Source organism: Acromyrmex echinatior, chromosome 4 (assembly GCF_024713525.1).
Source record: "Acromyrmex echinatior isolate Ae372 chromosome 4, ASM2471352v2, whole genome shotgun sequence".
Taxonomy (NCBI): Eukaryota; Metazoa; Arthropoda; class Insecta; order Hymenoptera; family Formicidae; genus Acromyrmex; species Acromyrmex echinatior.
The window spans coordinates 3,600,043-3,612,913 of record NC_141855.1 but is presented as its reverse complement, the minus strand read 5'-3'; the positions used below and the strand labels follow the sequence as shown (position 1 = coordinate 3,612,913).

Sequence of the window (12,871 nt, the reverse complement as noted above, 5' to 3'; positions counted from 1 at the left end):
GAGTAGGTGGATGGGTTCACCGACGATCCCAACTCGTTCAACCACGCCGATGATGTTGAGAGAGAGTCCCGCGACGTTTTTGTAATACGTTCGAAGAAAGGGTCAGCGAGAAACAGGGAAAAGAGAAAGAGAGAGAAAGCGAAAACACACGCGCGAAAAAAAACATGCGTTGAAGACGATGCGAGTGGAAAGAAATCTTTCAGGTGATTTGGTAATGGAACGTCGTTAATGACACGACGGTGATCGACGGAATCGATCGTCGTCCAACGATCATCGATTTAGCGCGCATCGCGCGCGATCCGGTATCTTCATTCTCCTCCTCTGGAACGTTCGAAGCGGAACGTGAAGAGAATCAAAGTCGAGGAAGAGAGAAACGTAAGAAGGTAGAAGGGAAGAAGGACGAGAAAAAAGAAGAGCGAGAGAGAAAGAGAGAGGGAAAGGACGAAGGAGAGAAACGGAGATAAAACGGAGTAGCGAAAGAAAGAGAGAGAAACAGAGATAGAAAGGAATAGAGAAAGAAAGAGAAAGAAGACATCTTATTTTTAGCAACGCCGCTTTGCACACCGCAAAAACCGGTTTCACAGAGTCCACACAATCTACAAGAGTACGAAGAAAACCGATAGCTTTCGCCAAGGGTTTTTGAGGGAGGAAGAAATACGTATACAGATAACAAAACACGTATACGTCTGTCTCTGTTGCAGAGATAGAGTGAGAAAAGAAAGGAACAAAAAAATATATGCTTATCAGGCACTTTGAAGTGGAAATTCCCTTGGATGTGATTCCTAAAGTATTCAAAGGTATGTGACAACTCCAAGAATTATAGATAAAGCAGAAATTGGATAGAGCATAAAAGATTCAACAAACAAATTCATTGTGATATCTGATTCAACATTCTTTTTGTGTGTGTGTGTGTGTGTGTGTGTGTGTATAAAGAGGAAGATACGAAGAAACAATGTCACAGAACATGGAATTCGCTTAATTCAATACGCACTTTTTATGCCGCACCTTACTCCCTCGAACTCCTAGCCATCAGCCACGACCACCTCTACCACCCCTTCTTTTTTTCAGGCTACTGGCTTATCGATTGCATGCGTATATACGCGATAACGCGGTCGACACGAGAGTCAATTATTGACGACGACGACGTTCGAGATTTTGGGATTGAAGAAACTACCTGATGACATCTGAAGATTGAAGAAGTTACTTGACACCTGAAGAAGCTAACTGGTACCTGTCAAAATCGTCGAGTTTACGATCAAAGTCAAACACAAACAGGTCCGCAAAAAATGCTGAGTATGTTTCACGATTGAGGGATCGAAACTGTATCGTTATCAACGAATCAGTTCGAACAGTCTTCAAAAAGAAATAAGATTGATTGTCGACAAAATTTAAATTACTATTTCGTTTATATCCAGAATATGAATATATATCGTACTCTAGTCTGTAATTTCTAATAAAAATCAGAAGAAAACAGAATCTATATCGAAAGACAGAAGATAAAGATATTTTACTTCTCAACGACGAATAACGATGAACACAACTTTAAGCATTAAATGGGAAAATCGATTGTTAATAGTATCGAATCGTGCCGATGCTTGAAACGTTTGATTTCTGATCACATTTTAGAATACCTATATTAATAATATATCAACACATTGATGACGTTAAAAAAATTCATTTGTAATAAATTGATATCTCCAAGCTGAGAAAGGGTTTAATAGGATACGTTCGTTGATTTATGCGAATCGCATACGATATTATCGATGAAGATACCAAAGCCATTGACATCAACGTGATCAATTCACATCCTCGACAACGCAGAGAGAGAAACTCTCGTCGTAGACTCGTCGTCGACGTAAAGCTGGCAGAACGTTATCGAAGAATACGAACGGCATGAAGAATGGCAACCAATTCTTCAAGCACTCGTCAGGGCGTAAGGGCGATCGCCACGACGACTACCGATCCGCAGCGGAGCGAGAAGCGCGCCGTCGCGGCACGGAGTGCCGCCGGCGCTCTGGCCCTGAGCGTCGTGGCTCTGGTCGTGCAATCGGCGACCACTGCGACTCCCACCTGGGGATACTTCACCAATCCTGACGGTGAGTCATTGTCCGGCGCGCGTGATCGGTTTTATTAATTAAGCTCTGCTTCTCATATACGTGACTCATTTTGTGGCTCAGTATGTAGGCTACTGAGTTTTTTTCGCGAACTTGATGTGATCGATAAGCTGACCTGAACATTTTTTTGAGTTTGTGTCGGAAAAAGAGGAAACACTGTCTAATAAGTTCAACGAAGCTTTTATAGTGATTTTATATATAGTAACTTTTTACTATTTCTTTTTATAGCTGCAACATTAATAACACTAATATAAGTGAAGAAAGAAAATTAGATTAACACAAATAAGCGAAGAAGTATTTGGTTAAAACAGATATCTGATAATGTTTTTGTGTGAATCTTACAAGTTCAAGCAAATTACTTCCCGATTTATTTGTCAATCCTGAAATATAGTCTTAAATTTAAAAAATCTGGAGTACATAATGTTACAAATTAAATGGACAAGCAAAGCGATTTAATAATACTAATGCTAGTGAGCATCTTTGAAATATTGTCAAGAATTTATTGCGAAAAATATCTCAGCCAAAATTCAAACCTGGATTTTCTTATAAGTATGCATTGTGACGGGTATCTTAATTAAAATTAAATCAGCCTCGATGGTCGAATTGGTATGACATCCGTCTGAAAGTTGAAAGTTCAGGTTCATACTCTGGCTGAGGTAATATTTGTCGCAGATTCTCATTAACATCAGATTATTAATATTAATAAAATTATTCGCAGATTTAAGATTCTCATTAACATCTGATTATTAATAATATCATTAATATTAATAAAATTATTCGCAAATTTAAGATTCTCATTAACATCTGATTATTAATATTCTATAAAGATGCTTATATTAGCATAAAAAATTATTAAATCGCTTATCAATTTAATAAGCGATATTACTACTCGACTTCTGCTCATGATTGCGTTTCAAAAAAATTTCGACGCGTTGTTTGTGGAATCAGATACCTATAAAAATTCACATAGAAATTTTAAACACTTAGATCCATTTTGACTAAATGTAAGAATTCTTTTATTTAATTAGATTTATTCTTATCTGTTATTCAAATTTATAAATCATAAAAAATCATAAAACTAGATTAGTTTTGATCGACGTAGCATATAATAACATTGGCGTAAAGCATTTCAACACGTTTTTTATCATTTCTCTTTTTTGTGAACTATAATGAACTGTTATTTGTGATTAAGCTTATTAGAGAACACATCCCTAATACTTTGTCTTATATATCGAGTAATAGAGGAAATGTCATATAAAACTGGATGTCTTGTCTTGCAATAATGTTCGAGCATCTCGTAGAATGATCGATGATAGTCAGAAATCTCATTTCGACGATGTACTGATTAGCGATGCAAGTCTTAAAGCACGTAACGGGATCATCAAAGGATATTGGATATTGCGCTGTATTAGATTTATTTTCATACGTGATAAATGAACAGACGGATATGGAATGTGCAATGACTGTTAATATTCAAAGATAAAACATAACGAGATGAAATCGTGCTTCAAATGCAAATTAATTAAAGATGTTCTTTAATTAAAAGCCTTTCTATAAATTAAAATTGATTACTAATCATAATAGAAGTCGAACAAATTATATTTAAATTTTCAAGATTCTTCTTCTTGAAAAATTTTAATACATTTATTTAAAAAATTACAAAATTTACTGCATTATACAAGTATTTGCATAAGTACATTTTGGTTTTATCTTGTACAAGGATAATTAATCAACGTAATATATTTATTAAAAGTATTTTATTTTCAGTAAAATATGATCCTTTCGATAAATAAATATATAATGAGTATAATATTTGATAATCGAAGATATATTTTTCTTTTAAAGATACTACGCAAAAATAACCACAATATATGATGACTTCATTTTTACATTACGCAAGTTATACCGATTAACAAGATTAATCAGCTTTTCTAAATTTATAGCTATAACTTATACTTCTTTTTTACACATCTCAAGAAACGTTCATGTCATTCCAAGACGGATCAAGGATACACAATTATCGTTGTTGTGAGATATATTATTTTTCACGACGAACAGTGTATTTCCAGCATCGAGAGGATTTCAGCGGTTCCGCGTCGCAAGTAGAGCGTATTAAATATATTCAAGGAGCCAGAAACATTTCCTTCGTTCATTCATATCAGGCTAGTATAATCAAAACGCGTTTTACGGAGTAGTAACGGGTTTGACCCAATTCAGAGCATACAGCTCTCTACATATCGAGTCAATTAATTCTAGCAGCTCATTTTTACAGCGTTACACGTACTGCTTTTCCTCGTCTATTTACCTTTACCTCTCGCCGACCTGTTTCTCTCTTGCCTAATAGTTACAGCGGCAGCGCTGCGGAGATAGTCTCAGCCTTCGACTTCAATGCGGCGTTCTTCTCGAGAATCGCACATAATTTCTACTACGAAGTCCATCTACTCTTTGCGCAATCGCGTTAACGCGATGTTTCATTCTTGTTAACGAGAGCAATTTATCGTTTGCGCGTATACCTCTTCTATACTTATTATTACGTATTCTCCATTCCGGAATCGTCTGAATTATTTTATTGAAGCTTTAAATAAGCGAAAAATTAATTTTGAATTTTTTTAAATGTTAGTATCAAAATGTTATATTTTGTTTAATTTATATGTTCTTTATCATTACTTATTATATACAACAATGACACAATTCAAGAAACAAGGTTTTCTAAAAAATAAGTTTGATTGTTTTAAATGATTAAAACTTTAGAATATTAATTTCGAAATGTAATTTGAATATAATAACTGATTGTACAGGAATAATAATATGTACTTTTAAAATATGTTTTTTTTTCTTTCTTATATTAATTTCCATTCTTTTTTTTACAACCTTCTTTTAGAAATAATAATGATAATTTTGAATTATATTGTTGTGTAAGTAAATGAGCGATACAATGCTTCTCTATGAATTTTTTTGTACACGAATTTAAAAGAATTTTCTTTTAAATTTGCTCTGAAAATATGGTAGTACAAAATATTGTGGTACAATATAATATTTTAAAGATTTTTTTATGCACTTCAGTAAAATTAATCAAACTTATTTTATACTTTATTGTAGTTTTATTAATGAATTAACATTAAAATTCTTTGAAATACAAAGTTGTCACGACTATCATATTTTCAGGGTAAACTCTAAGAAAAAATTCTCTTCGTGTATGAACTACCAATGACGTATTGTAAGTCAACTCTTACAAATTTTCACTTATGATGATGATTCCTTTGAGTAATGAAATTTTAAAATAAGTGGCTCATATATGATTAAACAAAGCATGTTTCTCGGCTTCACTCGACACGAGAGGTGTCGTCGCGACACTCATTATCCATCATTATATATCATGATATAAAAGAACGCGATATTTCAAAGAAAACGTTGACGAAACGGACGTTGCTCAATAATGCACGGTTTTCTTGAGCTAAATACAACAGCATACGTAATTTCTCGTCGATGATATTCCACGTAGAATGCTGCGTAACAATACTGCTAAGATCGCGCGTACCAACTGGTAATCACTCCGGTATGACACTTCATTCATTGTGCGATTTACCATAATAATCACAACAGAATCCGCTGAAATTCGAGCAATGCGCGAAATTAAATAATGTATATTTCTCATATGCATGATTCTCATCGTTTTCCTCCGCCATTGTTCGGATTCTCTCTATTGCGTGTACGTATGCATATCGAGAAGTATCGTGGAAAGAAAAATAATACAATACTTCTCTCCTCAACGGCTTCCTCCAACCTGGCGCGGGAGAAAAATCCCCAGGAATAAAGTCTCTCGGTCGCGCCGAGAAATAACACGCTCCCACACTCGTGCTCCCTTGTTCGTTCGATAAACCCGTAGCCATTATACAACCATGTACGCATACGCGTGCGTGTAACTGCGTTCTATGCGTAGCAGGTGTCTGCTACCATATGACGCTGTCGCTAAATATTGGACATGGATGTGTGTCTATATATGGTATTCCTGAAATAAATTTTAGGAGCAGACTTTTTATTTATCTCAGGAACAAAAAGAAGTTGCAGAAAGAAACCATTTTGCATCATATTTTTAAGATGAAAGAAAGAAATTCATGTTAAGATTATATATATAATCATTTATGAATTAAATTCTTACAATCTCATTGATCACAAATATTTATAATTTAGAGAGAAAATGAATTTTTTTAATTTGCACAACAGAGTTGGGTATAATATTCTGTCATCCTTAAGAGAAAAAATATACAATTGAATATGTTCCTAATCGATAAAATTATCAGATTTTGACATAAATAATAAAATTTTTTTCCTTATATTTTTCTTATATTTTTTTCCTATACTGAATCATTTGCAAACATTTATTTTAAATTGACCTAATGGGAATATATTAAAAATTGCATTAAAAGTAGCACAATTTCGTCAAAATCTAATCTTTGTTTTCAACTTTCAATATTTTTCCATCAGTTTAGCTTGAAATTATTCAAGCTAAAGATTTATCACATTTAAAAAATATAAGAAATCACACACATAAAAAAGATTCCATCTTTTAGATCAAAATCTGATAATTTTACTCATCCTCCTTTGACAATCTATTTTAGGACATTTTATGTACAATGAATTATACAATTCGTATAAGGAAAATTTTTATAAATTTTAAAAAGCCTTATTTTTAGAAAATAAACGTTAATTTGCAATTTTCTTCTCACCCTGTATCAATATATGAGATACGATCATTTGCATACAAGATACGTCAGGTATGTAGTTACCGGTGACAAGAGCCCTGCGTTTTACAAATGACAGAAATACTGTTACACATACACACACACATGCGCACTCATACATTTGTTGTTCTCGTCGTGTGTAACGTGACGATGCACGTTGAGAAGCTGTTAATTACGGACAGAGAAACGGGGCTGTCGAGAAAGTTCTGCGATGAAGTTGATAAGCCGTAAACAACGCGAGACGCATTTCTTTCGACTTCTTCTTCCTTATATGCGTTACATTATTGTTGCTCGTTGAATCGGAAGATTGGATCAATTATTATGATGTAATAGAAATTGTTTCTTTTACGCTTTATTATGATACACAATTATGTTTTACGTATTTATTACGAATAATATTCTCTAATTTTATAAATAGATGTACCTAATAATCTTATCAATAACAGATTTTTTGTTAAATATTAACTTGATCTCTCAGACATTTAATGGAAAATTATATGGTTATAACTTATTATTTTTCTAATTTAATAACATTTATCTCTAAATTACATCTATATATTCTAAGATAAAAGAATGTTTCTACCTTGATTTCTGCAATGTTTAAAAATTTCTTTAAAGTACTTAAATGATTTTTAACTAAAAAAGCAAAAAAATTATTAAAATATTAAATCTGTTTTTCCTTAAAAATAATTTTATTTTAGTGAAAAGGAATTAAAGTAATAATAAATTAGCTAGTAATTTAATCTTATTCAAAGATATAATCGCACCTTGTTAACATTGAAATAATCAACGAATATCCAATTTCTCGTTTTGATAAGATTTAGTAAAATTTTCAAAATCGATAAGAGATTTGAAATAAAGTGAAGCAAAATGACAATGAGTTTTTGATCGCGACAGATGGTTACGGATGCATCAGACATTGTTTTTCTCGTTCGTCAGCGTGCCATTATATTTGGGTCCGATTGTTGATCGATGGAATCCATTGCGCGTTCATGTCAGATCCGATTGATGACGCGTCATGGTTGATTCCTTAAAGCGGTACTACAACGTGACCATAGACAAAATAACGCACATGCGCATGGTCGTATAATGATTGAACGAGCGTATGTGTGTTGCGGTGCAAGAAGTCATGTGCATAATATACACACACACACACACACACACACATAAAATGAATAAAATGTAGTAGTAGTAGTAGTAGTAGTAGTAGTAGTAGTAGTAGTAGTAGTAGGAGAGAGAGAGAGAGAGAGAGAGAGAGAGAGAGAGAGAGAGAGAGAAGAGAAGAAAGAGATGGAGGGTGGGAGGGAGGAAGAGAAGAGAAAGGCATAAGGTACCGCTAGGGCCAGGAGTTTTCGAGCCGGGAGTGCAATGGCCTTTACCTGGCTCTCACTCAACCTGCCCCTTCTGCGACTCCACTCTCTATACGACCTTTCTCTAAAAATTATAGTCCGCGTATATGCGGGAGTCTCATTTACTGGTACGAAGACTCGTTTGTAACGGAATATGATGCATTATTAAAGGGATTCTTCATTTAAACTTGTTTCCGTGATGATGCGTTACCAAATACCATTCGGTTGATATGTCTAAATTTCATTGTTTTCAAATAATTTGAGATGAAATTTTTCCTGAGTTTTCCAAAGTGTACATTGCGATATAATGCAATGACGGATTAAATTTGACGTAATGTTAAATGAATTATTTGAATCAAACTAATTAATAGCTTTACAAGTATTTCTTCATTTTATTATATAATATGTTAAACTTATCGCTAATATATACTATAGAATATTTATGTATATTCATGGTACATATAAAATACATATAATATGTAAATATTATGCCGATATATGAAATCATAAATCTATATCATAGTCTATTTCTGAAATTTTATGTTAATAAATAAAAGCACTTGTATTTAGATACATTTAAAATATGTTTAAGGTACAATACGTTTGAGAATTTAAGATACATTGAAACCTAGATATATATTATTTTTCTAGCACCTGTATCCATATCTCGATATGTTTTTCCCAAAGTACTTGTACCTACATGATAAAAATGAAGTGTCTGGCACACACCGGTTACGATTATATTTACAGTGATTATATTTACATTTTACATGTCATGTCACGTCATGTCATATACGTAGTCATGTAGAGAACATTATAATATTTATTTTTCTATATAATAATAAGGTATATAATGATCACATTTTTTGTTTAATCTAGAATGCTATTTTATTTTTACCTAGATATTATATTATGATGTAAGAAAAATTTATGATAAGATAGATATTCGTATAATATACGGGTATCTATCTTATCATAAAATTTTTCTTAATTATAATTATTCTCTCACGCTTTCGTGTTCATTATATCCTAATTGCTATATATCGATTATATTTTCATGCTATGTATGATGTAACATATGCAAATATATATCGCAAACATAAATTGAGAGGAAGTATGGGCGTCGTCAATCGTATCGTTTGCGCTTGACACATATATACCACACAATTATAATCGCAACGTGATCAATTTTATCGCCTACAAAGTAAATTGTATCCATCATGACCATATTAAGCCAAATTGTAACACAATATCCAAAATTCATTGACGTAAGTTGTACGATTCATTTAGTTGTACAATACATTTAGGGCACGCCCACACTGTGTATATAGATTTTGGAAGCTATTACATTATTTCAAGTTTAAAAACACACACACATACACACACAAGCTGATTAATCTCGTAAAAGAATGCATATATATAGGAAGGATAACAGTCAATAAATTTTTAATTACTATTTTATTGGTTTATAATAATTTTTGATTATTTAAGAAGAACGTAAATTATATTTATGTCAAATTTATATTTTTTTACTTTAACATTATGAATATTAATGATGACTTTAATTATAATTGTTTATGCGATAATTTCACAATTTCGTGAATTTATCTCACTTCAATAACTTTAATTTAATACGAGAGGAAATGGAAACTTGCATAAGCTAATTAAATGAAAAACTAAATAACGAAAGTAGTTTATTTGATATTCATTAATATATAATTTATTGTTAATGTCTCTCTAATTAATATTCTATCATTAATTTAGTTCTATCATTAATGCGAAAATTGGATAGTATTGGAGCAACAAAATAGAATATACACAAATATATCGATTTAACTTTTCAATAAAGATGCATTTACGTCAATGCCGACGAATTTTACTTATTCAAATATCCATGTCTTGAAATTTAATTCCCAATATTATTCCGAATAGAATCCCAAGAATTTCTCTCACGGCAAATTCTCATGTGGGCGTTTGCTATTATATTATATATACATAGATATGTAAAGTAAACGATGTATAAAACAAAAATAACAAAGCAAAATTTTGGGAGAAAATACGTTTCAACAATGCATTATCTATCGTGTGGGTAGCATAATTACAGTAGAAACAAGTAGTTGTATCACATACGTTGTGGTATTTAATATTTTATTTAATAATAATAGTAAATATAATATACAACTTTCAATTGTACGTATAATAAATTTATTTAAAATGCTGTGTTCCACTTATAGTCAAATCAAAAATCATTTCAAAAAGTTTTATCAATCGTAGTTGAAACTGATGAATCACACAAGAGATTTTGAATAGCTTACGCTTAAACGAAGCCAATTTTAGATCAATTTTTTCAAAATTGAAATATTCAGAACACAGATTTTTGTTATTATTACATTTTGTATTACAATAAGTTTTTCTTGTAAAAGTTTTACAAAATTCAATATAATTTGGAAGGTTTTTTGAAAATTTAATTATCTAAATAATGAATCTTAAAACTTTACAAATAGAAATGGAATATTTTTATTTTCAATTTTAATTTCAACATTAAGTTCAACTCGCAAAAAAGTCGTTATTTGTTTTTTTCTCATGTATACAGATTCTCTGATATACAGATTTTTATCTTTATATATTTTTTATAATAAATGAAAAGCATTCATTCTGCTGCATTTTGTCACATAACATTTAATTAACTCGTGTTCAAATAAAAGTAATTTATTAAAAGTGTGTTATTAAATCTTTATTTAAATCTGACCATAAGTCATCAAAACTTTCGAAAAAAAATATTATAATTACTAATAGTTTAAATTACAAATTGCATTAGAAGAAAGGAAACATTATCATCTTCTACCTTTTAAAAATATAATTTATAAATTTTGTAACTTTATCTTTTAAAACAGTTGTTACCGAAAAATTATATTTGCAATGTGTTTGATATTATGTAACATTTTATTAATGCCAAGTGTAGATATTAATCGCAAAGTTAGATGTTAGATTTTGCTATACAAATGTCGCGAGCAACAGGAGTTATGTGTGGAATTCTTAAACGATAAATCGTACTTACTCGAAGTGAAAACAAATCATACTTACGAGAAGTTCTCTAGGAATTCAACATCCGGCGGAAATGGCGGGAGTGCATTACTATGGAATGTATAGAATGTATACTATCGAATATACATATATAGACGAACTTGCGGATATACTCAAGCCTTTACAGATACGTATATATAGGAAAATGCAGTGTTACGCTTGCCTTTTGTATCAATTAAAGATAGCCGCTTTACTCTTTGTGACAACCAAAGTTTAATAGTAGGTATCTGATAAAGGAGTCAAAGGAGTCTTAAAAAAAATGGATGGCTTTCTGCATTTGCACTATTTATATGCTGGGGAAAATATTATACATGCTCGTATATAAAAAGATTTTGTACCTTCTCCTACATATTTTTCTCCTATATGTATACAAAAATAATTTCTTTTATATAAAACTTTTATGTAAAACTTTATATAAAAGAAAATATTTAATTTATAAAGGATAGGAATATAAAAGAATAACTCTTTCTATAATTGTCTTAAACATACAGCAGGTGTTTCCGTTTATGGGGAAAAATTAAGAGAAGTGTATTGTATAATATATAAAAAATAAGAAAAGCATATTTGCTTTGAATGTTGAAATTATTTGTCTTAGATTAAAATTTTTTTTGTTATAATAACGTTTTTTACATTTCCACAGCAATAATTAAAGAATATTTTTAATAAACGTTATCATGCATCGAACTATGTTATATTGTAGTTTTTATTTTTGTATGAGTTTTAGACTTAACGAATTGAAATATTAAATATTAAATGTTTATAATAATATACAATTTTGTCATATACTCACACTATAGATTTATATGTTTATAAGTTTTATAGTATCTAGATTTTATATGTTTATAAAGATTATATTATGATCTTTTGTAATCGATAAAAATGACTATCATTGAATGATGAATCAAACGGTTCATGTGAATTGTAAGTGAATCATTATGTATAATATTTCTCAATAGACATCGATTCCAGTAATACAGACCGCAGCAATCAGATTATTCTAATTTACACTTAACTGATTTGACTTGTGATTTGTACGTAAAAGTATTCTAATTTATGTATTTTTTCAGTAAAATATATATAATGATATAAATTAAAATAAGAATAATTGTTTTAATAACATATGCATGTATATTATTTTTCTACAGAAAATATACATAAATTCAGAAATGTTTATTGTTCAGAAAATCGTCGAGAGATTAAAAAATAAGACTTTCAACACAAGTTGTTGAAGTCTTATTATTTTGAGATATAAATCTGTCATAGGGAAGATAAATATTAACAAATTTTATTTTTTACTATTTAAAAAGAAAATAAATAAATTTAATAAAATTACATTTTTCTTGAAGATTAAAGAAAGGCTTGGAACGTATGATATTCACAAATTTTTTACACGTTGCTAAATTGAGATATAGTTTTATTACCGAAATATTGTGTGCGAATGTTCAAAAGTCATCAGATTTTTTTTTGAGTTTACTGACGGATATGGCGCCATGCGCATTTCGCAATGATTATGGCATGTTGCATGGCTACTCCCAGGTCATGGTTCGCGTGTTCGTGCCAATCGTGACGCCAAGATCTGCAG

The 12,871-nt window shown here is 30.9% G+C and overlaps 1 protein-coding gene across 1 annotated transcript in view; it reads left to right on the top strand.

Annotated features, from left to right (window-relative positions):
- The first annotated feature begins 126 nt into the window (after window positions 1–126).
- Window positions 127–12,871, top strand: part of LOC105145144 (uncharacterized) — a 39,534-nt gene continuing 26,789 nt past the window's right edge. Inside the window, exons 1-2 of the mRNA XM_087406015.1 lie at window positions 127–797; window positions 1,069–2,096. Of these exons, the coding sequence (XP_087262141.1) occupies window positions 1,901–2,096 (196 nt within the window). The 5' untranslated portion in view covers window positions 127–797; window positions 1,069–1,900. The remainder of the gene's footprint in view (window positions 798–1,068; window positions 2,097–12,871) is intronic.